This window comes from Microcaecilia unicolor, chromosome 9 (assembly GCF_901765095.1).
Source record: "Microcaecilia unicolor chromosome 9, aMicUni1.1, whole genome shotgun sequence".
Classification (NCBI taxonomy): Eukaryota; Metazoa; Chordata; class Amphibia; order Gymnophiona; family Siphonopidae; genus Microcaecilia; species Microcaecilia unicolor.
In genome coordinates, this window is record NC_044039.1 from 201,757,495 (window position 1) to 201,785,384 (window position 27,890).

The 27,890-nt window shown below is 45.5% G+C and overlaps 1 protein-coding gene across 4 annotated transcripts in view; it reads right to left on the reverse strand.

Moving 5' to 3' along the window:
- PAPOLA (poly(A) polymerase alpha) overlaps positions 1 to 27,890 on the reverse strand; it is a 277,966-nt gene that overhangs the window by 238,817 nt on the left and 11,259 nt on the right. For all 4 annotated transcript variants that reach the window (XM_030215241.1, XM_030215240.1, XM_030215239.1 and 1 more), the window contains exon 2: positions 5,827 to 6,000. In XM_030215241.1, coding sequence (XP_030071101.1) covers positions 5,827 to 6,000 — 174 coding nt within the window. The remainder of the gene's footprint in view (positions 1 to 5,826; positions 6,001 to 27,890) is intronic.

Sequence of the window (27,890 nt, forward strand, 5' to 3'; positions counted from 1 at the left end):
GGAGCTACAAGACTCTCTTAACTCACCAGACCGAGTCACAGAGCTCCAGTCACGCTGCACAGACAGAAGGAAGCCTCAGAATCGCAGCGCTAACAAGCGCGTCGCGTTTTTGGGGTTTTTTTTTTTAACGCTGTGAGGAAAGTTAGAGGCAACAGCTACAGAGGCACTCCGGAGGTCCAGGAGAGTGGGAAAGGCAGGGAAAGGATGAACCAATGTGACAGGGCAAACCTATATGCCTGCATCCACATAGGGGGAAGGGTAAGGCAGGAACAGGGCAAACCTATGTGCCTTTAAAGTGAAGCTGCAATAGCCACAACACCCCTGCTACAACTGGCAAAAGCCCAGGAGCCACCCCAGGCAGATTTTTGAAGGAGCTGAATACTGAGAGGCAGATGGACCTAGCTGGCCAAGAGGCACTATGGTTTTCAGTGCTCTCTATCTCCCCCTGCTGGTAGGTGGACACAATCCATTCATAATGGATTCATCTGCTTGATGACAAGGGATGCACATCTTGTGTCAGCAGTGCTCACAAAATGCTAGCAATGAAGGGAACAGAGGAGTAAAGGCAATCCTCACAACCCTCAGTTTAAGGTGCATCAAACATATATGTAGAGAAAGAGCAGTATTTCCAAATTCTAAGCTGAGATGACAGTCTCTCAATTACTCATCTCCAACATACCTTAGCATAGGGATGAGGTGCATTTCTATCAAATGCACAAAATTAATCCATTGGAGACATCCTGAGCGATTCTGCTAACCCAGCAGCAGAATGTGATCTAAAGAGCCACACACACACAACACTGTAATAAGGGACAAAGGCTTAAAAGAAAGATATGTCATATCTAGTAACTTCTATGTTATGGGGGCACTTGTGCATGGCAAATCAAGATGGTAGCACACAGCTAATGCTCCCTTCACCTCACTTATATTCCACCTTATTATGGGACAATTACATATTTTATTTGCCCTTCTACTGAAATGGCTTCTCAGCACAGGAAAGCAGATTATTCCTCTCATAACAAAGGAATTAAAATAGATGCAGAACCCGCCTTTTCCACACAAATCCTTGTCAGAGAATAAAGAAATTACCCCCATTAAACAGGTACTGTCACCAGAGATTTGAATTGTTCTGTGTTACAACCATCTTGCAGCCCCTGAATCTCACTTACAGCCCTGCCGCACAATTGTAGAAAGACCCCAGCACCTGAACACAATTTAAAATCCAAACAGATTGCGCCACAATAAAAGCAAGATTTCAGGCCTCCTGGGACCACATCATGGAAAACATCAATCACCTTGACGGGCACAGGCAACCAAAGGGTAGGAATCTGGGCCGTAGGCCCGCCCACCACAACAATCCAGCGCACCTCCACAAGTGCTGACAGCTCCTCTGGAAGAAACTAAGGTCAGTGCAAACCGCAGAAAACTGCCCGAACAGATCCACACACTCAGCACAAGATGGTGGTTGCCACAACGCAAAACTGCCCTGAGCCCACCAATAGAACACGTACCACAGTACCCTGCAGTACCTCCTGAAATGACTGAAGTGCATTCATCAATGCTTCAACTTTAACCAAATGATGTGTAATGCTGCTTCTACCGCCATCCAGCGCCCCTGTGCATAGAGACAGAGACAATGAGCCCTCCAGCCTGTAAGGCTGGCATCCATCACCACCACCACCCACTGAGGCGATGTTAAGGCATCCTTCGTGAAGGGGCGAGTGACAAGGGTCCTACAGAACCTCTGTCAGATCCAGAGTCCAAACGTCTGCATATGTGAGCCTAATCCTGTGAGACTGGAGTCAAACCCTGTTCCAACTCCCCCAGTGAACTCCCCGGGACCCCCAGCACCACCACAGGCTGAAGGAGAGGAAGAGCCCGCTTCATCAGATATGCCTGATGAAGCAATATGAAATTGTAGGAGAATCCCTCACCCAACGCAGCACTATCCATTCCAGAAGCAAACAAGACCCTCCAGCCGCACTGCCACCCTCCTTTCCTGCCAATTCCACAGCAATTCAGGTTAAAGGACACAATGCAAGCTGCAGCAAGGCTGAAGTTGCTACTGTGCAAAAATCCAAGATGGTACCCGCATCGGCAAACCCCGTGTGGCAAACCGCCGTGCCAGAGGAAAGAGGAGATCCAGTATCTCCCACTAACACCTTGGCACATCCTACACTACATGTTCCCACTGCATTCCTATGCTTCCCGCAGCAGAAACATCTTAACTGTTTCTGCTGCCATAAGCACCAGGAACACTCAACAGAGGGAAATGGGTGAAAGGAATCAAAGTGCACTCACCCGCAGTGCCGCTCAGCCACGGAGCCTCCCTGCAACAAGTTCACTAATTCACCAGTCCAGTGAACTCACCAATACTGCACTCCTCCAAAAAGAGAACCCACTGCACAGGTTGGGCTGACAACACAGAACTGAACTCAGTGTTTGTTTTGTTTTTGTGAGGAAATTATCAGAACAGCCACCAAAGTCAGAGTACTGGGAGAAGGGGATTTTGCGGGGGAGGCAGGGATCGGCCAAGCAAGTATGCCCCTACAGAAGGTCAAATGACCACACACACCCCCAGTCTTAACTGGCTAGAAGCCCAGGAGCTGGTAAAGATCCGTCTATCACCTGCAGGAGATAGAGATATATTAAATTGCATAGGGGCTAGCCACCTAGTATGACTCCCTTCAATTTAGTTTCTCTATCCCCACTTGCTGGTAGACGAATACAACCCACTAGTTCCTGGATTTATCTGCTGCTGGGGCTAAGGAAAGAGTCATGCCCCCCCCCCCCCCAAATATCCTTTACCAATTTCTCCAAGTCATCAACAAAGAGCAAGCACCCCCTAAAGAGCAGCTGACTAAAAAGCTGCATCCGCACCAATGGTGACCCAATGCTGCCACTGAATGGGAAAGACAGACCAAATCACAGAGGATGTCCACCCAAAAAAGGCCACACTGGAATCCAGGAGAGAAACCTCCATGGACTCCAGAAACTGCTGGAACAAACACAGAAGGAACTACTTAACTGCCACAAATAGCAGCCTGAATGCTGGGGGTCCCCCAGCAAAAAGGCCATGCGGAGCTGATATGCCATATTCTTTTCATGGAGCTCCCTAAGGGCTGAGCCCCCTTGGACAGGCACAGTGGTCGCCTTTGTGACCACCGTAACCAGGACATCCACAATCGGGAAGACACAACACTTCAACCTCCTCAGCGAAAGTGCAGACACAAGAGTCCTGGTCTCCACCAAGGGGACCATCCAGGGTCTCTCACTGTCATCATTATACAAATGAAGGCCTTATGGCACTACAAATGCTTTGGGGCCCTGAGGGCCCACTGCAGGAGGCTTAATAGCCAAGATCCTGTGACCTTGTCTAAGAGACAGAAAGCGCCTCATGACTAAACATCCAGAACCCTTGGGACCGGCTCTTCCACAGCCTCCCAACAGGGAGGGTCCTTGGAACCGGAGACCACGGGAGACTAGAAGCCCAACAGGACCTTCAAGTCCTCCTCTGCTCCCTGATGCTCTGGATCAACAAGATCTGTTCTACAGTGCTTGGACCACAAAACAGTCCCCACCAATCAACCTTGGGGCCCCCCACCAAGAGGGCGAGGGTTTAGAGCTACAGCTAGGTCCCAAAAGAGGACCTGTACAGGGCCTGCTTAACCATCCATAAGTACATAAGTAATGCCATACTGGGAAAAGACCTAAGGCCCATCAAACCCAGCATCCTGTCCCCGACAGCGGACAATCCAGGCCAAGGGCACCTGGCAGCTTCCCAAACGTACATTCTATACATGTTATTCCCAAAATTGTGGATTTTTCCCAAGTCCATTTAGTAGCGGTCTATGGACTTGTCCTTTAGGAAACCGTCCAAACCCTTTTTAAACTCTGCCAAGCTAACCGCCTTCACCACGTTCTACGGCAACGAATTCCAGAGTTTAATTACACATTGGGTGAAGAAACTTTTTCTCCTATTTGTTTTAAATGTACTATACTGTAGTTTCATCGCATGCCCCCTAGTCTTAGTATTTTTGGAAAGCGTGAACAGATGCTTCACATCCACCTGTTCCATTCCACTCATTATTTCATATACCTCTATCATGTCTCCCCTCAACCGTCTCTTCTCCAAGCTGAAAAGCCCTAGCCTCCTTAGTCTTTCTTCATAGGGAAGTCGTCCCATCCCCGCTATCATTTTAGTCGCCCTTCACGGCACCTTTTCCAATTCCACTATATCTTTCTTGAGATGCAGCGACAAATTGGACACAATACTCAAGGTGCGGTCACACCATGGAACGATACAATGGCATTATAACATCCTCACACCTGTTTTCTATACCTTTCCTAATACCACCCATGCTCTGGAGTCAAAAGAACACGGGGCACCACTGGGCACCACTGGGACCCCCCCCCCCACACACACACTCCTTTGCAAACAGACTCAGGGAGGGCAGGAATAAAAGCCCATTAAATGACCAGGTATTTATTCTCCCAATCTGAGTGAATGAGAAAACGGCAGATTCTTATTGCAAATTTGCCTTGGCAGGAACACCAAGAGAAATGTATCCATTTGAACTAAGGGGGGAGGGGAGGAGGGAACAGCATATGAAAAATGCTCACACAGAAAAGAGAAACTGAATGAGCCACATCTACACAAGAATAATCCATTATAACTGCTCAGCTGCTGGCTCTTGGAGACCGTGTGATGGCCAGCATGCCCTACTATGTGGCAGAGATTTGCGCAGATCTACCTGAGCCCATTTTGGCCCAGGGCTCTGGCGTCTCCACCATCCCCAGCTCTTGCTGGATGGGCCCACAGGGAAAATTCCTACTTAGTTCTTTACAATAGTATAAGACCCTTACAAATGCATAAAGCTAACCAGACCACTGGAATTAGGTTTGTTTTTTTGTTTTTTAATTTGCGTTTTCAAATATACAAATTCAAAGTAACATACTCTGAAGAAAATATATACAAATATCACACAATACATAAGAATTTTTTTTCTATTTGTCTGAATACTATGCTAGCCCACATAGAAGAGAATAAGTTAAAGAAAAATCTAAAAAGATACTAACTTATCCAACAGAATCTCTAAAGAAAAGCCAAGTGTATGACCTCATAGTTACAAATGTCCTCTATCTCCACCTGCTGGTAGACAGGAACAACCCACTTGTCCTGGATTGAGCTCACGTCACACTAAGGAATACCACAGTAAAAATGCCTAAGATAAATTTACATATATTGGAAAGCCATCATATACAATTCTCTCTCTCTCTCATGCATATGCACTGTAGTATTCCTGAAAACCCAACTGGCTAAGTGTGCCTCCAGGAAGGGGTTGAGAAGCATCGCTTAAAATGTATGACAGTTACATCATCAGTCTCATATAAAGTCTTTTTACCCACTTCTAACAGAGGAACAGAGACTAAACAGGTTTTCAAAGGTAACAGGGACCACCTCAATGAACTTAAAAATTTTTTTAAACAGGATGCTGTTTTAACAACCTAATTAAATGTGCACCACACAAAAATATATACATATATACTTACATGAGTTGCGTGTATAGACAATTTTTACATTTGGATGTAAGCATATACCTTTTTCTATTATTCATCTTGCAATGGGCCTCAATTCATAACTAAGTGTTGTGCACGTTTCCTAAATATCAAGATTCTCACCAGAAAAACGGTAAGCTAATTAGAAAGGCAGGTCAGACTTTTTCAGAATAGCAGCTATACAGAAGAAACAAGAATTTAAAAGATTTTTAGAGTCTGGCATTTAAAATACCACCATTTCACTGAACCCAAAATGCTGCTACTCACCTGCGTTGCAGTTCCTCCTCTTCTTCAAACACCCCAAAAGGCTTTAAGGTTTCAATCAATTTCTGTGCAAGTACACAGTCAGAATCTTTAGGAGCAGCTAAACTGATAGGTGAGGTAATGCCATAATGCTTCTGTGCCTGCTGTGTTTGTTGTGATCCCTGGGTTGTAACTGGACTAAAGGGAATTGCAGAAAAGAAAATTAGACCAAGCACCTTAGTTAGCATACTACAGCAGTTAACATGTACATAACATGGTGATAATCTGATCATTTAACATACTGACCTTAGCTAGTCAAAAAAAAAAAAAAGATTAGTTTATAATTCTTTCCTTTAATCAGCTACACTGTTCTGCACAAGGTAAAATTAGTCCTTACCTGTTAATTTTCTTTCCATTAGTCCCAACAGATCAATCCAGAGACTAGTGGGTTATGTCCACCTACCAGCAGGTGGAGATAGAGAACTTCAGAGGTTTCCTATATGTGGACACGTGCAGCCATGCAAACCTCAGTATGATTGATACCAAAGCAGTAGAAGACGAAGAATGGTGCCAAATTTGAGCCCTCTCCTGCCTCTACACAGCCCATGCTGGCTTCCCTCCACCTCTCCTGCAGGAAGAAATTAAGCGAAGCAGCAAACTGCACCATGTCGCTGCTTTCCTTTCCCTCTTGTTTTGTTTGTAGCCAAAATTCAAGTGAAGGCATCTGATGAAATTGAAACAACTAAAAGAAAACACTCAACCCAGACCAAAGGCCTGCCTCTGGATTGATCTGTTGGGACTAACAGAAAGAAAATTATCAGGTAAGTACTAATTTTACCTTCTATAGCGTTCCACAGATCAATCCAGAGACAAGTGGGATATACCAAAGCAGTCCCAAAGTGGGGTGGGACCACAGAGACAGATCAAGCTCTGAAATGCAAGGCCGAAGTCATACTCCCACTACGACAGAAGAGTTCCTGAGAGAACTTGCCATCCCTAGATGGTGCATGAAATTCCCACCAGGATCAGGAACAGCAGCACCAGCAGAGACATGAGCACAGAGGAAGGCTCAGCAAATTGAAGGAAGAATACTCTGCCGCTAGAAAAGTACGAACAAGGAGAAAGGTTGACCACTAAAAACAGAACAAAGCCTCAGGAGCATGAAAAGCTAGAGACAGGGCAATTATAACCGTCTTCTTTCTATAATTGCTTGATTAGATCGACTTGTTATTCTTGTTATCCTTAATATCTCTGTAATACCAATTGTATTTTTTGTACCCTGAAATGGTGATGCCATAACAGGTCTTTGTAAGCCACATTGAGCCTGCAAATAGGTGGGAAAATGTGGGATACAAGTGCAATAAATAAATAAAAGAGAAGAATGCTGCACTAGCCCGCTACAAGGCCAGGGATAGGGGCCATATCTGCAGAACAGGTCAGAGACCACCCCTCAAGGTCCTACAGCCACAGCGAAGGAGGAGCCCATCCGCCACGAATGGAGCAAGACCTGACAGCCACCAAAAAACAGAGGTCGAACACCAGCCGACCTCCAAGGCCAGAACAGCAGCTAGATATGTGTCCCAGTGTGACCCCCTAGTAAGAAAACTAGGCTCACTTGCTCGATACCGAGCCAGGCTCGACAGCAGAACCAGTCACGACTGCCAGACCCGGAACGAAAAGGAGCCAAGAAGCTCTGCTCCACTGCTAGAGCATGAGCTAGGTTCTAGCGACAGAGACAAAGCCCAGTTCAACGGACAGAGACGGAACAAAGTCCTGCTTGCCAAAGCGGGGGAGGAAAGCAGAGACGGAGACCAACCTGACCCCCCAAGAACCGAACAAGGCCCATCCTGTCGAGCTGGACCAGGCACTACCTGGGACTGAGCCCGGTTCTAACCCCAGAAATGGAGAAAGTTTGAAGCTAGAGACAGGACACTGGTCGTCCCCCGGGAGTTGAGCGCGGGTGTACCCTAAAGCATGGGACCAGCACAGAGCTACAGACAGCAACAGAGTCAACCCCCCCCCCCCCCCAAGACTGGGCAAGACCCTAAAAAACAAGGCCAGCAAACAGCAGTAGACAAAGACGGAGGCAGATAGACCACTTGAACAGCCTGGCCTCACAGCCCTAAACGGAGAATTCCCGGCAAGCAGAGACCAGGAAAGGGCCAGCAGGCAGAAACCGAGCAAGTCTTGAAAACTAGAGGCAAAGCCACAAAACCAGAACAAGGCTCGATATCCACAGATGGAGAAAAGTTGAATACCCAAGAAAAAAGGAGGCTCGACCAGGAGAAAGCACGACCTCCAGTGCTGGAGCGAGGCCCAGAGTTAGACTGCCCTCCAGAGGCAGAAGTCTCAGCAATGAGAGACAGAACCAACCAACATCAGAGCTGGACTAATGCTCAATGGACCGAAACCAAGCCAGGCTCCCCAACCGCTAGGAACTGAACAAGGTTCGCTGTCCAGAAAGGTTGCAAGGCTGGACTGCAAGAGATATAGCAAGGCTCGACGTCCACAGATGGAGCAAGATGCAGCACCTAGAGTCAAAGCCATGTTCAATGTGTAGTGGAGCAAGGCTTGACACCCAGGGATCGAAAAAGCCCGGTGTTCGACCACTGAGCAAAGCCCATCTGTCACGAGAAAGCCAGACCTGATCCCAAAGGAAAAAGCCAGATCAGAGCTCAACGGCGCCAGACCCAACACCCGAAAACGCCCAAGAACACGGGATCCCAGCCATGGCACTCTGTGGGACCCTAGGAACAGATACTGCTGCCAGGCCACCAAGCACTATGCTGCCACCTCGTAGCGTAGAAGGATAACATAGGAACAGATATGGCTGCCAGGGCCCCCAATAGCATACCGTCACCTCGTAGTGTGCAAAGTGACCATAATAAGCTGACAAAGATGCCTTAGCCCAGAGATCAGGACCTGACTCCATGGCCCAAGAAGAAATGCTGTTACAACACAGGGCCCAAGGAAACAAAGCTGGTCCCTAGCCCCCTCCCAGGGAGCTGAGAAAAAGAATATTGCCTGCAGCCTACCAAGAAGCTACCAAAGGACAGCCTATCAAAAAGGAGGACCAAGCTGTTACAGGGATATATCCACCCCATGTAAGTTGTACTGGCAGATCAAAAGCCTGCAACAAGCAGGCCCTCATTGACCAGAAGGCGCTGATAGCACCCAGGTATCCCATTACCCAAAATTAGGAGAAAGTGAGCTGCAAAGACACCCTGCATGAGACAGGGTAGAAAGTGTAAATTAGCACAATAAAGTCATCAAAGAAAACAGATGACAACGCTGCCCATAGCCAGTATCTTGTATAGTAAGAAATTAGGCTACTGACTACACGGAGCCAGAAAAGGCACACGTACAGCAAGGAGCACAGGCCAAAATAAAAACAGCAAGAAAGGGAACACACTGCTGCATCACCCCTGAACTAGGAATCAGCCTAAACTGAAGGGAAAAACCCCATGTGCAGAGACATGGACATCATCAACAAGGCCCGAAGCAGCCTGCCATCAAAAACTGCCAGGGAAAGAATCCAAAGGGCTGTGACCTGGGACCCAGAGCTACTACAAAATTATTGGTAACCAAATGGCAGCGCTGCGCATCCCCAACGAAAAGAAAATGAATGAGGGACACGGCCCCAAGGTCCCCGTCGGGAACAGAAAAAACACTAAAACAGCAAGGAGCGTGGCCTTGAACAGTAAAAGAATAATGCAGCCACTACCACAGTGACCTTACAGCAGAGGGAGCCCCGAACACAAAACTGCGTCCTGGAGACCCCCACCAAATTACATGGTGTCCCGGAGGAATTGAAAAGGCTTGAGCTGACAGGGGTGCTAGCAGCAACGGCGGTGTGAATGGAAAAAACATGGGAGACTGGGCCGCAGAAACACACCACACAAAGCTCCCACCTCCCTGCCATCGGGGGGGGGGGGGGGGGGGAGAGGCCAAGATGCACTCACAGCAACGACAAGGAACTGATTGGCAGGGCTAAAGAAGGGCACAGAGCTCACTGTTGTATCGTTTACATTTAAACACAGCCAAAGCCGAGAACCCAAAATGGCAGCCACAACAGATCCTAAGTCCGCCTAAATAACATGACTGTCCCGCCCTTGCTGCCCCACATCCTAGATCAATGGGCCTGGAGAGCAACCAAACCAAAAAGCATGCACAGTGGGACCCAACCTTACTGCCTATATCTGGCACCAGAGAAGGTAAATAGCAGCCATCCGCCCATAGTAACCTGTAGAAGTCACGCAGAACCACCGCACACTTGAAAAGCAAAGGAGAAAGATCCTCAAATAGGCAAGCATAGTCCCAGATCCTGCAGCGCTTTTAATTAAAAAAAAAAAAAAAGTAAGAGGCAGGAGTATAGGCTCAAGCGGTGGAATGCCATCAGGGACAGCAGACAGAGAAAGGGGTAGGAAAGGGACCTGGCACCACCAGGTGTACCCCACGCTGGCCAAATACCACCAAGACCCCCAAGTTCAACTAATCCTATGGGAACAGGCTAGGAGAAAGCCAATTCAGAGAGTTGCACAGGATATGTCCATCCACCTGCTGAGATAGAGAGAATACTGAGGTAAGCATGGCTGCACATGTCCACATATAGGAAATCTCTGAAGTTCTCTATCTCCACCTGCTGGTAGGGGGACATAACCCACTTGTCTATGGATTGATCTGTGGGATGCTATGGAATTGTGGGTTATGTCCCTCTGCCAGCAGGTGGAGATAGAGAGAACTTCAGAGGTTTACTATATGTGGTCATGTGCAGCCACTTTAACCTCAGTATCGATACCAAAGAAGTGGAAGAAGGAGAACTAATTTTACCTTTCACAGCATCCCACAGATCAATCCTGAGACATGGGATGTACCAAAGCAGTCAAGTGGGACGGGGCACTACAACCTCAGCAAACCAGAGCAATGCTCTACAGGCCACTGCTACACGAGCTGCCACATCAAGCCTTCAATGTCTAGCAAAGGAAGGACAAGAGACCAAGAGGCATATTTTCAAAGCACTTAGCCTTCCAAAGTTCCATAGGTTTCTATGGAACTTTGGAAGGCTAAGTGCTTTGAAAATATGCCTCCAAGTGGGAGATCTGCAAAAGACATGCACGGAAGCTAGACGGGACTCTTAGAAGTCACCTGCTCTCTGGAAGAAAGCGCTGCCATCTGCAATGGTGGAGACTGTCCCATAGAGAGGCTAGCTGAAGAAATTGCCTTCCTCAGCCAACAGCCACCGCAGCTCTCGAACCCAGATCCCCTTCCTTGCGACCAGCAAGAGGACAGCATGAGGCTATGCCAGGAGTCATTTCTGCTCAGCAGGTCATGAATCCGATGATCCCACTGCAGTGTGGATGATTTGTAAGAGAAGTCACCTTCCTGTATACCTAAGGCTTTCCATATTCTGACTATATCTCTTTCTGATCCTGCCTCTGCCGCATCTGCTAATCTTAAAATGGCGAGCACTAGAAGACCGCTTCAGTCTTTTCCAGTACATGAGACTATGCGGAAAGTCATTTCTGTTCAGTGGGTCACCCCAGACATTGCCCCGCTATACCAGCATCTGTCAATCTAAAAATGGCGAGCCAGCATGGCTTTGGAAGCTGCATTATCTTCTTGAGGTCCCACGCAAAGCATGAAGCAAAGATTTGACCAAAAGGAACTCGTTGATCACTTCCAAATAGTATAGGAGTACATGGAAAACAAAGAAGCGGGAAGAGACAAAAGATGATTGGGATGAAAGGCAGAAACCACCCTATGAAGGGAAAAAAAAAAAAAAAAAGACAGGACTGTGCGCCCTGTCACCCCTTTAGAACTCCAGAAAATCTTGAAAGGACGAAATTGGGAGTTCTAAAACCCTACTAGGACTGAACCTGGATCGCTGAAAAAAAACTAGGCTGCCCCCTCGATGATAGTACCTGGTCTCTTTAAAACGAGGGCAAGCCCAACCTGGCTAAAACATCTTTCACCAACTTCGCAGAGTCCTTAAACAGCTTGCCCTTAAGAGAGCTGCATCTGCAGCCAAGTGGTGCAACCACAAACGACAGGCTGTGACCACCAAAGACATCTGCTTAATCAACACCCGAAACAAATCATACAAGAAATCTGCCAGCCTCGACTCCACATCAGGCAACTGAGGAGGTGGTCAACTGTCTGTCTGGAAGGTATCTGAAACCTGTTGTAGACAGGTAAGGCACACCCTAAAAGCCTACACACAGCTACCTCCAGAGAGAGAGAGAGAGAACTTCTGAATTGTCCGAGGGAAGGCTGTGTTGAATTCACCTGCTGAGGCTAAGTTGGCTTGAAGGGAATAAGAAAGATGGGGACCAAAGCTAAGAAGGAACACCTAAAGTGGTCTGATGCAGAATCTGGCCCATGGAAGAATGTCCAAGAAGAGACCTCTGCACCTAGAACTTGAACCTATTCCCAGACCTCTGGACCTGGTAGGGAAAGTAGAACCTGACTTGGGTTGGCATCTGTTGAGCAGCAAAAGGAAGAAAGGGCTTCCCAACCCTATGTGGAATATCAATCACTCCCAGATATGTGTTGGAAAAAAAACGATTGGTGAAATTGATTAACAATCCTAAGGACTGAAGAGTAGCAGTTATCTTGGATGAAATTTGCAGAATCTCTTGATAGAGTCGCAAATCAGCCCATCATGAGATATGGATGAACCTGCAATCCATCCTCCCGAAAGAAAGCTGCCACTACCACCATGACCTTGATGTCTTTGGTGAAGTGGAAAGGCTGAAGGACATGGTCATAAATTGAAAATGTTCTTATATGGGAAGGTGCACTGGAAATATGAAAGTACGGTCCCTTGAGATCCAGGGAGGTTAGAAACTCTCACTATACAAACTATTACACACTGCAAAGTTTCCATTGTGAAAAGTTGAACCTTAAACACTCTACACTCTTATGACATCCAACTCAGCTGGAAGGAAGCTCCTTGGTTGGAGCTACAAAGCAAAGGGAACAACTTCTCATTCTCCCAATTGCAACTGGGGACCGATTCGACCGTGCCTAAATGAAAAAATGTTTGCAAGGTGGCATGAACTGCCCGATATTTGGGCTTGAGCTTGCATGGAGAATCCAAGAAAAATCTACAGTGCAATTGGAGAACTCCAGTTTGTAACCCTGCGTTAGAAAATCCAAGACACATTGGTCTGAGGTAATCTTGGTCTACTCCTCATGAAACCCGTAAGGAGTGCTGCTATTATGTAACCTGAGCAGTGAACAAACACCCCATCATTGGGAGATGGAGCAGTCATAGGCAGACCTGGAGTCGAAACAGAGATCGTTCTGCCAGCATGCAAGGTGGCTTGTTGTAGTGGAAGTGGAAACTCTGAAAGTGGTTTTCCTGGACTGGAGCATATGGCTTCACAAAACCTATGACTAAACTGAGAGGATTTAAAAGAATCTTTAGACTTGCCCTCTGGAAATCTCATACTTGGGAGTACCTTAGGTCTTTACCCAACTTCCCTAGATCTTCTCCAAGCACAAAATTCCTTCAAAAAAAGGTAGCTTGCTAAATGAGACTTGGAAGCCACATCAGCTGTCCAATACCTAAGCCAGAGCTAACATCTCGCAGAGAGGGCCAAGAATTGGCTGGTGTGGTTGTGCACTAGAACTTGCTGCGCACTGGAGCTAACAAGTGTGGCTGAGAACCAAAGCTAGATGGTGTAGCAAAATATGGTTGAGAACCAAAGCTAGATGGTGTAGCAAAATATGGCTGTTTGCACCATTGTGTACTACAGATAACAAGCTGCAGCAGGTCTTGACCCAGCAACCTCTCTGTGCCCACTCTTAGCTGGTTGCTTAAACAATGAAGCTACCTCTACACTGAAGTAGCTCCATAATAAATGCTCACTGTCCCATACAATGAAAAGGTCAAAAATGCAATAGAAGCAATTAAAGCCATCGATGACACTGTGGATACCATGGTGGCTAGAGCAGTATGCAATAGTTTGGCTAATATAAGTGCAAAATGAGAGAGGAGAGCTAACCTTTAGTACAATAGTGTAGTGATAACTGTTCCAGTCATGCAATGAATTGCTTCACAACGCAAGCAGTAAAGAATAAAATAAAATATGCCCCACTGGAAGAGCTGAGTCCACAGTTTCTAATGTGATCGGTAAACCAGCCTTGAACCTGTGACCTTCAGGTTGAAAGCCAGCCACCTTCAAGATTAAAACTATTTTGATGTAAACACTGCACATAGAGAAAATGCCACCATGTCACCACAGAGGGTACAGGATTACCATGGAGACCAAGAAAAATCTGGGAGGAGTCCACTAGACTCAGAAATTAACACAAAATGTAACATTTCTTTCAGAAACATGGAGTCAACAAACTAAGCCTGACTCTAAACACCATCTGTACTGCCATGCTTTGAGAAAGGGTAAGAATGAAAATAACCTAGGAGTAGGACCTTCCCTAATCCTGGTCCCCTTCTCCCTTCATTTTATGCTGCACACACTCCATAAACCACCTCAAGGAGGGTGCCAAGCAAAGAAATCAAGACAGAAATATTCTTAGTGCCCAACTGCAAGAGGGTGCACACAAACCATAAACCACCTCAATGAGGGTACCAAGTAAAGGTAAATCAAGACAAAAATATTCTTACTGCTCAACTGCAAGAGGGTGCACAGTCATTGTCCTCATTAATACACTCATAGTATAATCATTACCTGCCAAACTGCAGCCACTAAGCTTGAAGAAGCCACAGACCAGTCTCAAGGTCCCTCTGGACCTCTAACCCCAGCGCTTCAGCCGTTTGGGAAGCTGCAGGAGACCCAAGAACTCCCACTGGAATCATCTAACAGGAAAGGGCCTGTGAGTCCCTCAGGTCTCTTCATCAGAAAGGCTATACTCCGCAAAGGTACCAAATCTGGAGCAAAAAGGGGGGAAGGGAAAATCTTAACCCCGTTTCCCAAGCCACAGCATTAGAATAGCCAGTACATAAAACAGCCATCGCAGTCAAACTGGACTTCATGGAGCGCCGGTGCCTCAGCCTCACCACGTGGTGTGGTGGAAAAGATGGTGCCTCTAGGCGCATACGCCAAAGAAAACTCCATGGCATCTGCCAGAATGGGCTGGGAGAACACTACACTCCCTGGTTTTAGGCCACCCAGCGGTCGACAGGCCTGCGCGACAACAGTAGGAACAAATATCCAATGCTGCTCCCCAATTCCCACACCAGGCGCCGCACTGACGAGACCCTGTCGGCGCCGCAATCACAAAAATACTCACCCCCCCTTCTGGGAATCTGCTACCAGAGGCAAGTTTGATCCCCTCACACCACAGCCAGAACTATAAACTGGCACGAGCCCACTGCGTTAATGTGAGCAGGCTGCGAGATGCTTTTTTTTTTTTTTTTTTTTTTAAATAAGAGGCAGGAAAGGGAGCCGGAACAAATCTCAGTCATGGTATCCCAAGGTAGACTAGGAGGGGACCGATGGGGGGAGAGAAGGGGAGAGATCTGGCGCCACCAGGTGTACACATAGACCCCAAACTTTGGCCGTCTCAACCCCAAAAGCTCTACAAGCAGGACCTGGGGGGCCAGGTCAGGAGCTAAGCAATCCAGAGCTGCACAGTTATGACCATCCACCTGCTAGATAAAGAGAGTACCGAGGTAAAAGTAGCTGCACATGACCACATAGAGAACTTCAGAAGTTTACTATCTCCACTTGCTGGCAGAGGGACATAACCCACAAGTCTCTGGATTGATCTGTGGGATTCTATGGAAGTGGGTGTTATTTCCATCTATCAGCAGATGGAGGTAGAGGAAAAAAAAAGCTGAGTTTTACCAGTGACCTCACCAGTATTAGCTAGTGGTGTTCCCTGGAAAGATCCAATATGCATCTGCCAAATTAGCAGAAGGCCGGGGACATCTGGGCCTCTAGGTGCCCCACCACTGGGCAATAGGGCAGCATCCTCTTGCAGGGCTTGTTTGACTATTTGGGTCAGGCACTGGAGTCAAAAAAAATCTCAAGGTTCCCCACCCCCCCTTGCAAGTAGACCCCAGGTGGTAGGAAAGAAAGGCCTCCCACCCACCTCCAAGCCCTGAAAGAGGCCAAGATGAATGCTGCTGCTGTTTCCCAGCAGCAGGAGGGAAACAAAAACTGAGGGAAAATAGCCGCCGTTTCTGCTTAAGTCAATGGACCAAGGGTACTGATGGTTCAGAGCAGGAAAAGGAAGAAGTTCTTGTGGCCACCTCCCCCCAAACCATTTCTAAAGTTGGAAACAACCCATCACAAGAGGGGAAGATGTACTTACCTGTCAGCAGGCCTGCCCTGTCGCTCAAGCCGACCTCAGCCAGGAGGCTCCAATATCTCCATCATCCCTCCTGCTCTCTCCAGTGTGCTCTTAGACGTTTTTTGTTTTTACTGCAACAGCTTTTCCCAGGCAAGCCAAATAGATTTTATTTGTTAAAGCCTGGAAGCTGCCGAGAGCTGAAGGGGAATACACCCAAACACGGTGAGCAGGCAAGGAAAGGTTGGGCCCTGTGGGCTCTGCCCTCATCTGCAGAAGCCTTGAACACTTATGATTTTATATTGAAATCTTGAAATGTTTTTATTAAAGTATAAAAAGAAATAATATACTGTGCAAGTGTTGTGTATAAATTACAGATAGAGAACAATAATAACAGTGAGCAGCTATAATAACCCTCCTTCCCACCACCACCCCTCTACCTTTCTCATCCCAACAATAGGTGATTTCTACTACAGCAAGGATTCCTAATTCACACTGTTAAAATGTCCAGGGGTATAAAATACAACCCATTCTATATGGCCTAGAGGAGAAATACAAGCCCTATGAAGCACTGTTATGTTTTTTTAATCTGTGGATAAATAAGAAGTCATCAACAATCTCAGGATTCAATCTAGCTCTCATGTCTTCCACAGTCCTTCCTAGAATAGAAGTTGTCTTCTTAGAAGATGTGCTGGTAGCAGGATGTATAGGGTCCCCCATGCAGATTTTGCTAGTTGTGGCCAGTATGCTTGTTTTTCCAAAAAAATCAAATTTTATAAATGTTATCAACTAATCTCCATAATCTTTTCCCCTTAGTTTTAAAACTTGAATTTTGTGCCACAACATTAACAGATATCCTCTAGCAGGCACTGCAGAATCTAGTTTTGTCTTCCCACCCACCCCTAGGACAACTCTTCATTTATAGTCAATTATTGTAATTAGGATAACAAGCAAGGAGTGCTCTTACAGAGTTTTAAATACATTTCATTATCTAAGTAGGAAACACTAGATAAAATCACACAATATACTGTTTTCTGATGTCTGTATAGATTTTATCCTTCTATGTTACATCTATTTCTTTATGTAATTAATTTGTTTACTTATGATGATTGATGCCTGTCATGTTGTAATATTGTAAGCCACATTGAGACTGCAAATAGGTGGGAAAATGTGGGATACAAATGCAATAAAATAAATAAATCACACGATATACCATATAAACTAAAAGACATTTTTATATTATGCTAATATCCTTAATACTTTAGCAAGTTTTAAATTATTGAAAAACTCAGTCCAGCAGCAAGAGGGGTGGTATCCAGTCTTTTGCATTGAATGTGACATGTATGATTATCTCCCAGTTGGTGAGCAGTTCTATGTGTGTGCCTGATGCAAAGAGCTCCTAGCTCTCAGAAAACAGGTCCGTTCTCTTGAGGCTAGAGTAGCAGACTTGGTGGAGCTGAGGGAGACAGAGAGGTACATAGAGGAGACCTACAGGGAGAAGAAAAAATTCTAGACCTAGTCCTTAGTGGAGCGCATGATCTGGTGCAGGAGGTAATGGTGCTGGGACTGCTTGATAACAGTGATCATATGATCGGATTTGATATTAGCTTTGAAGTAAGTATACATAGGAAATCAAATACGTTAGCGTTTAACTTTAAAAAAAGGAGACTATGATAAAATGAGAAGAACGGTGAAAAAAACTTGAGGAGCAATTGCGAGGGTCAAAAATCTACACCAGGCATGGATGCTGTTCAAAAACACCATCCTGGAAGCCCAGGCCATATATATTCCGCATATTAAAAAAGGAGGACGGAAGACCAAACGACATCCGGCATGGTTAAAAGTGAGGTGAAGGAAGCTATTAGAGCTAAAAGAAAATCCTTCAGAAAATGGAAGAAGGGAGCGACTGAAAATAATAAGAAACGGCATAAGGAATGTCAAGTCAAATGCAAAGCGCTGATAAGGAATGCTAAGAGGGACTTCGAAAAAAAGATTGCGATGGAGGCAAAAACGCATAGTAAAATTTTTTTTAGGTATATTAAAAGCAGGAAGCCAGCAAAATAATTTTTGGACCGCTAGATGACCAAGGGGTAAAAGGGGCGATCAGGGAAGACAAAGCCATAGCGGAGAGATTAAATGAATTCTTTGCTTCGGTCTTAACCGAGGAAGATTTCGGAGAGATACCGGTTCCAGAAATGTAATTCGAAGCTGACGAGTTGGAGAAACTGAGTGAATTGTCTATAAACCTAGAGGATGTAATGGGGCAGTTCTACAAATTGAAGAGTAGCAAATCTCCTGGACCGGATGGTATTCATCGCAGAGTACTGATAGAACTGAAAAATGAACTTGCGGAGCTATTGTTAGTAATATGTAATTTAGCCTTAAAATCGAGCGTGGTACCAGAAGATTGGAGGGTGGGCAATGTAACGCTGATTTTTTAAAAAGGTTCCAGAGGAGATCCAGGAAATTGTAGACCGGTGAGTCTTGCGTCGGTGCCAGGCAAAATGGTAAAGACTATTATAAAGAACAAAATTACAGTGCATATTTAAAAGCATGGACTAATGAGACAAGGCCACCATGGGTTTAGTGAAGGGAAATCTTTCCTCACCAATCTATTACATTTCTTTCAAGGGGTGAACAAACATTTATTTTATTTATTTATTATTACATTTATATCCCACATTTTACCCACTGAATGCAGGCTCAAAGTGGCTTACATAAACTGTACAGGCTACAGTGCAATAAGAACAATTATACAAATTGAGATTGAGATATAAAATAATAATTAAACAGCAAAAAATGCAAGTGATAGTAACAGGTAATTATTGTAAATATGTGGATAAAGGTGAGCCGGTTGATATTGTGTATCTGGATTTTCAGAAGACATTTGACAAAGTACCTCATGAAAGACTCCACAGGAAATTGGAGAGTCATGGGGTAGGAGGTAGTGTTCTATTGTGGATTAAAAACTGGTTAAAAGAAAATAGAATAGGGTTAGATGGTCAGAATTCTCAATGGAGAAGGGTAGTTAGTGAGGTTCCCCAGGGGTCTGTGCTGGGACCTCTGCTTTTTAATATATTTTGTAAATGACCTAGAGATGGGAGTAACTAGTGAGGTAATTAAATTTGCTAATGACACAAAGTTATTCAAAGTCGTTAAATCGCGGGAGGATTGTGAAAAATTACGAGACTGGGAGACTGGGCATCTAAATGGCAGATGACGTTTAATGTGAGCAAGTGCAAAGTGATGCATGTGGGAAAGAAGAACCCGAATTATAGCTGTGTCATGCAAGGTTCCACGTTAGGAGTCACTGACCAAGAAAGGGACCTAGGTGTCGTCGTTGATAATGTTGAAACCTTCTGCTCAGTGTGTTGTTGTGGCTAAGGAAGTAAATAGAATGTTAGTTATTATTAGGAAAGGAATAGAAAACAAAAATGAGGACGTTATAATGCTTTTGTGTTGCTCCATGGTGCAACCGCACCTCGAATATTGTGTTCAATTCTGGTCGCCGCATCTTTAAAAAGATATAGTGGAATTAGGGTGCAGAGAAGGGCAACGAAAATGATAAAGGGGATGGGATGACTTCCCTATGAGGAAAGGCTAAAGCAGCTAGGGCTCTTCAGCTTGGAGAAAAGGCGACTGAGGAGATATTATAGAGGTCTATACAATAATGAACGGGTAGACGTGAAGCATCTGTTTACACTTTCCAAAAATACTAGGACTAGGGGGCATGCGATGAAGCTACAATGGACTAAATTTTTTAAATGAATCGGAGAAACTTTTTCTTCACTCAACGTGTAATTAAACTCTGGAATTCGTTGCCAGAGAATGTGGTAAAGGCGGTTAGCTTAGCAGAGTTTAAAAAAGGTTTGGACGACTTCTTAAAGGAAAAGTCCTTAGACCATTATTAAATTGGACTTTAGAAACATCCACTATTTCTGGGATAAGCAGTATAAAATATTTTGTTCTTTTTTTGGGATCTTGCCAGGTATTTGTGACTTGGATTGGCTAGTGTTGGAAACAGGATGCTGGGCTTGATGGACCTTTGGTCTGTCCCAGATGGTGATACTTATGTACTTATGTAAAATATCTTTGTAGGCATCACTTAAACGTAAATAACAGTCCAGTTCATCAACAGGCTTCAAAGTAGCAAATGACACAGGGACAAAGTTTGTCCCCATCCCTGTGAGCTCTGTCCCCGTCCCCGTTTCATTTTCTAACTGTGCCTATTAGCACGTAATGCTTTATGGCCATCCAGTATTCTCTGTGTCCAGCAGGTGGCTGGACATGTTCCACAGGCTCCTGGTTTGCTGGTTCAGTAGATCTGGGGGTGTTGTGGCTGAGTGGCACAAGCTTTAGGGGTACATGGTCAACCCAGGTCCCTCCTCACACCATTCTCCTCTCCCTGGCTGTTTCCACCGGCCCTTCCTCAGATTTGTCTCTTTTGGGGGGGGGTCTTCTCCGTGGTGGGACTTGCACTTTCCGTAATGCTTGTTAGCTGATTAAGGGAGAGTGATGTAGGCTGCTGAGGAAGAAAATGGCAGTGCAATGAGTGAAACATTTGCTGTGCGAATATTTCCTAGCGGAGTCCAGTGGTAACCAGGCAGCGCACAGTGCTGCCTGATCACTGCTAGGTAAGCCCCTGGCACTAAAAATAAAAAAAATTCTGATGCGCCTGAAATGGCGCACTGTGGGGGCAGGCAGTACTGCCAGGCTCTTCCGGTAGCCTGGCAGTAGTTCTGGATTGGCACTCGGCAAGCCCGTGGTGGCCTTTGTAAATGGAACCCTAAGAGCAGTAGAAGCAGAAATAAAATTGAGGAAGCTCTCTTAATCAGTTTCCTGTGCTTTAAATTTTAAAATGTAATTTCCTTAGTGTCTAGCTACACTGTTCACTGTTCTGCAAAAGTGAGTGTTATTGCCACTTGCTATCAGATTGAGGTTTGAAGTAGAGAAAAAACTGAGTTTTACCAGTGACCTACTACTCACCGGTATTAGGTGGTGGTGCTCCCTAGAAAGATCCAGTATTTTTCTCTACCAGCTGTCTGTTGCTCCTGGACCCTGGCCTAGCTCCTTGTTCTGCTGGCTGTGGCTGCACAACTTGATTGAGCCTAATTGCCTCTCCCAGGTTACCAGGTCCCTGGACTGGATCTGGTTGAGAGTGGAGTTTGGCTCTGCTGCCCCCAGTCGTACTCCTTATCGTTTATTGGGTGAGATCTGTGGCTCGGTCCTGTAGGATCTTGCCTGAGAGATGTGGGTCCCCCATCCCCTCCCCAGAACCGGCGGGGACAAAATGTCTCCATGTCATTCTCTAGGAACAGTACAATTCAGTGCTCTCTATCGCCACCTGAAGGTAGACGGTTACAACCCACAGGTCTCTGCTGCAGACACTAAGGAACCCCCACATTATCTCCATCACTTTCCTTCCATATGTGAGTATATCTTCTGAAGTCTTTCTTGTGTATAATACCATCTTAGTTATATAATACAGAATGCATATAAAATGTTAACTTTAGTTGTGTACACTGTCCACTCAAAAATCTCAGAAAACAAATCTTTCATCTCCGAAACAGACAGGTAATGCTTGACCTACAGATATGGGAATATGTCACCCAATTGTAAATAAAAGTTCTCTCACAGCTCAAAGCGCACAGGCTGGTCATAGTCATAGAACTGTTCAATACAACTCAATTCTTCCCTCTCCCATCTCTGAGGAATTTCCCCCTCCTGTCCCATGCTTATCTCTATTTTAAAACAAAGTGGGGTAAATGGGGACTACCACCGGTTCTCCAGCAGCTTCCTTCAAACCCTTCCCCACAAATGGGCTCGATGTGATACAGCTTTCCCATCATCTTCTAAGCCCAGTTAGAATTTACTCACCACCGCACTTTCTATTTCCAGGCACCTTTTCACTGGAATTCTCTTCAACTTTCCATCCGCTCTGAAACATCTTTTAAAATATTTAAGAAAGCTTTAAAAACTTGGCAATTTGACCAGTCATTAAATTGAATCAAACCAAACCACTCCGAGAAAAATTGCATTGGCTACCAATCAAAGAACGTATCACTTTCAAAATCTGCACGACTGTTCATAAAATTATTTAAAGCGAGGCATCGGGATACATGATAGATCTCATCGACCTGCCAACCAGAAACACCACAAAATCTGCACGATCATACCTAAACCTCCACTACCCAAGCAGCAAAGGACTCAAATACAAATCCACCTATGCATCCAGCTTTTCCTACCTTAGCGCACAGCTATGGAACGCATTGCCAAAAGAAAGTAAAAACTACGCTCGACCACCTAAATTTTCGGAAAGCACTAAAGACAGACTGTTCAGAAGAGCATACCCCACCAACCCAACATAAAAATACTTGGGACACAATGTAACCAAAGAATGTAACGGACATTACCCGACTCTTCTTCCCCCTTTCCCTAAGTTCCCAATTGCTTGATGTTGACACTGATTGATGTTCATACAAAATATTATCCACTAACACCCCTAGGCACAACCACACACCTCAAACGATAGACAACATGAACACCAACAAACTGCTCAAGATAATCTACTTCCTCCCCCTAATCTACCATGCATGGACTACTCCCAACATAAACAACAAATCTACCCACAGCACACAAACCCTACAGACAACCCAATCACAGCTCACTAGACCAAAAGATTAACCATCTAAAAGGAAAAACAAATACTTACGGAAATAATCAACAGAAAGGGGAAAAAAGGTCACAACAAAACCAAATATCAAGAAAACAGGCAACTAATAAAAATTAACACACCCATGTCCCAAACCGAACCTTACCATTCAATCCGAATGGGATACATAAACGCCAGATCAGTAGTAAACAAAACAGAGACTATAACAGACTGGATCACCACAGACAACCTTGACCTCCTATTCATCACTGAAACCTGGATCCATGACCTTAAAGACCCCATAATCTTAGATTTATGCCCACCAGGATACAAAAATCACCCATTGGACAAGAAACGGAAAAAGAGGTGGAGGAATAGCCATAATATACAAATCCGAGTTCACCATCACAGCCACAGCTGAATCCATTCTGCCACAACTTGAAATCGCCTCGGTAAGAATCAATCATCCAAATTTACCGGAACACCTTAATGCAGTCCTACTCTACAGACCGCCAGGCAACTGGCAAGATTTCCAAACACAATTTATGGACTTTATTTCAAACACTTGTGTCGCTACCTCAAATCTTATCATAATAGGAGATATCAACCTGCACCTTGAAGATCTCACCTCTACAAGCACCCAAGAATGCAAAGAATTCCTACAACTGTGGGATCTTCACGAACCAAACACGAAACCAACTCACAATAAAGGACACACACTAGACATTATCACATACAAATTCGACCCTGATTCAAACCTTATACTAATAGATACAAAATGGACACCCGCACCGTGGTCAGACCACTATAAAGCATACATCTCCCTCCAATGGCGAACGAAAGACTCACCTAACAAGAACGAAAAGCCTACACCACGAGAGGAAAAATAGACCCGGTAATATTCTGGCAACAGATCTACCACAATGGGTGGACAATAAAGGCAGATACAAACCAATTCCTCCTAGAATGGGACGATAGATACAGATCAATACTAGACAATATCGCCCCAACTCAAACCAGAACCTCACACAGAAAGAACTCAATACCATGGTTCAATGAAGAACTGAAAAAACTCAAAACACAAGTTAGGTTAGAATGAGCATGGAATAAAAAGAAAGACGACCCCACACTTAACGCCTGGAAACAACTTCAAAGAAAATATAAATATACTATAAGACAAACTAAAAGATTATATTACAAGACTGAAATTGGACCAAACTAAAAGATTATATTACAAGACTGAAATTGGACCAAACTACAAGGACACACATAAACTCTTCCAACTCGTGAATAAACTACTAGATTTTACAACAGTCACAACCGACAGCAAAGATACACCAGGAGTAGACAATCTCGTGAGATACTTCAAAGAGAAAATCGCACAATTACGACTTAAAATACCTGTCAGCACCACCGACTATGCTGAACTCCTTGATCGTCTAGATCCAGACCCTGGTGTACACCCAGCAGACAGAACCTGGACCAACTTCAAGACTTTATTGGAGGATATCATCTCCCAAACGATCAAAAGATTTGCCAAATCTCATTGCAAATTAGACATATGCCCAAACAGCCTTATGAAATCTGCCCCTCAACAATTTATGACTGACCTAATCACTTGAACTATATGTTACAAAATGGACTCTTCCCGAAGGAGAAAGGAAACATTCTACTTACCCCCATACCCAAAGATGCAAAAAAAAGTGCCAGTGAACTAACCAACTACAGGCCAGTAGCATCCATCCCCTTAATAACCAAACTAATGGAAGGGATGGTGACTAAACAACTCACAAACTACTTAGACAAATTCTCAATACTACACGACTCCCAGTCAGGATTTCGATCTAACCACAGTACTGAAACAGTACTAGTTACTCTCATGACTAAATTCAAACAAATGATTTCAACTGGCAAGAACATACTACTTCTACAATTTGACATGTCTAGCACCTTCGACATGGTTGATCATGGAATACTACTACATATCACCGAGTACTTCGGAATTGAAGGCAACGTTCTCAATTGGTTCAAAGGATTCCTAACCACACGATCATACCAAGTGACATCTAATTCGACTACATCAACCACATGGATACCTGATTGAGGAGTTCCACAGGGATCCCCCCTCTCATCGACTCTATTCAACTTAATGATGATACCCTTGGCCAAACTACTATCAAACCAAAACCTCAACCCATACATATACGCAGACGACGTAACGATCTACATCCCATTTAAACAAGATCTAACGGAAATTTCCAAAGACATCAACCAAAGTTTACATATCATGCATACATGGGCGGATGCATTTCAGCTGAAACTCAATGCAGAAAAAAACCCAATGCCTAATACTCACCTCTCAACATAACACAAACAAATTCACCTCCATTAACACACCAAAACTGAATCTTCCAATCTCGGATACCCTAAAAATTCTTGGAGTTACCATTGATCGACACCTAACACTTGAGAACCATGCGAAAAACGCAACCAAGGAGAAATTAGACCTTACCTGCTAATTTGCTTTCCTTTAATCCCTCCGGACCGGCCCAGGAATGGACTGATGGGTTGTGCACGTCTACCAGCAGGAGGAGACTGAGAAAAAAACTTTGACTAGATAGCCAATAAGAGCCCTGGTCATGTGACCCTAGCCTCAGTATTTAAATAACAAAGCAGAAAGAAGAAGAACAGTCTGTGCCCCAAGGAATTCAAGCAACCAGGGAGCACTGTTGAAGACGTGCTCAAAGGCTCACCGACAACTCTCACCAGAGCAGCGGTATGGCCTTGTCATAATGGCTCACCGAAAACTCTAACCAGAGAATCGGTATGGCCTTATCATAATGGCTCACCAAGTACCCTAACCAGGGCATCGGTATGGCCAAAGTATAATGGCTCACCACATACCCTTACCAGAGCAGCGGTATGGCCTAAACTATAATGGCTCACCACATGCCCTTACCAGAGCAGCGGTATGGCCACAATAGAAACTGTGTTTTTTTTTTTTTTTTTTTACCCATTTATTTATGGTTTAACTTGCAAACAAAACAGCTCAACAAACAAAGAACTGAACACATCTCTGCAAACCATGGAACATAGAGAACTAGACAGAAAATATATCACACGGGAGGGGCCTGGGCCGGTCCGGAGGGATTAAAGGAAAGCAAATTAGCAGGTAAGGTCTAATTTCTCCTTCCTTAGCATCCCTCCGGACCGGCCCAGGAATGGACTGATGGGACGTAACAAAGCAGTAGTCCTACGGGAGGGACCCCAGCAAACCTGCTGAGATTACCCGCGACGCAAAGACCGCCTCTTGCCGACATTGAACATCAAGCCTGTAATGCTTAGAAAAGGAGTGGAGAGAAGACCACGTAGCTGACTTACAAATCTCCGCTGGCGGAACCAAGGAACACTCGGCCCAGGACGCTGCCTGCCCTCTAGTTGAATGAGCTTTAACCGAGTCCGGGACTGCCTTACCTGCCAAAAGGTAGGCCGACGCTATCATCTCTTTGATCCACCTAGATAACGTGGGCTTAGACGCCGACAAGCCCTTACGGTGACCGGCCAACAGAAGGAAAAGACGGTCTGTGCGACGGAAATCCTCAGTAACTGCGAGATACCGTTTAAGCACCCTCTTAACATCCAGAGTATGCAACCGTCTCTGTTCCTGCGTCCCTGAGGCCGATCCTAGAACCGGCAGAAACACTGACTGGGACAGATGAAATCGAGACAGTACCTTAGGCAAAAAGGAAGGCACCGGACGAAGAACCACTCGTTCCTTTGAAAATTGCAGAAATGGAGATCTACATGAGAAAGCTTGCAACTCCGAGACTCTCCTAGCCGAGGCAATAGCCACCAAAAACACTGTCTTAAGAGTCAAATCCTTCAACGAACATGCACGCAAAGGCTCAAAAGGAGGTTTTGTCAAAGACGAAAGGACCAGATTAAGATCCCAAGATGGGAACACTGACCTAACCGGAGGACGAAGAAGACTGACTCCCTTCAAAAAACGTACTACATCGGGCAGCGTAGCAAAAGATCTACCCCTAATCCTACCTCTGAAACAGGAAAGAGCTGCCGCTTGCACCTTAAGAGAAGAAAGAGACAGCCCTTTATCAAACCCTCGCTGTAAAAAATCTAACATCTGAGCCACTGACGCGCCGAATGGACGAATGTCAGCCTCTACACACCAAGCCTCAAAAATTCTCCAAGTGCGAATATAGTTCAGAGAGGTGGAACGGCGACGAGAACGAAGCATGGTGGAAATCACTGATTGCGAAAAACCCCGCTTAGCTAAACGGGCTCGTTCAAGAGCCAAGCCGTAAGACAAAATCGAGCCGGATCTGGATGTGGGACTGGCCCTTGTACCAACAGAGCCTTGTGCACCGGGAGCCGAAAAGGAGGCGCCACCGACAGGCGTTGCAGATCCGCGTACCAAGGACGCCGAGGCCAGTCCGGTGCCACCAGAATTACCGGTCCTCTGTGTTCCTCGATTTTCTGCAGGAGACGACCTATGAGCGGCCAAGGAGGAAACGCATAAAGAAGGTCGGGGGGCCACTGTTGTAAGAGAGCGTCTACCCCTGCCGCTCTTACATCCCTTCTTCAACTGAAGAACCGAGGGACCTTTGAGTTGAGACTGGTGGCAAAAAGATCGAGAACTGGAGTGCCCCAGCGCTCCACTATAACCTGAAACGCCTGAGCGCTGAGAGCCCATTCTCCCGGATCGAGAGTGTGGCGACTGAGGAAGTCGGCTTGAACGTTCTCTACCCCTGCTACGTGGGATGCTGAAATGGCCGTTAGATGAACTTCCGCCCAGGAAAGGAGACTCTCCGCCTCCCGACACAATAGTCGGCATCTCGTTCCTCCCTGGCGGTTGACATAGGCCACTGCCGAGGCATTGTCGGAAAGGACCCGCACCGCTTTGCCTACCAGAAGAGAACTGAAGTGTTGCAGAGCCAACCGAATCGCCCTGGTCTCCAAAAAGTTGATTGATTGAATGGCTTCCAGTTGAGACCAGAGACCCTGAGTCCACTTGCCTAGACAATGCGCTCCCCAGCCTCGGAGACTGGCATCTGTTGTTAACGGTATCCACCGAGGAGACTCCAAAGGCATTCCTACCGTCAGATTCTTCATCCGCAGCCACCAGAACAGGGAGCTGCGTTCTCGGTTGCGGAGAGGTAGT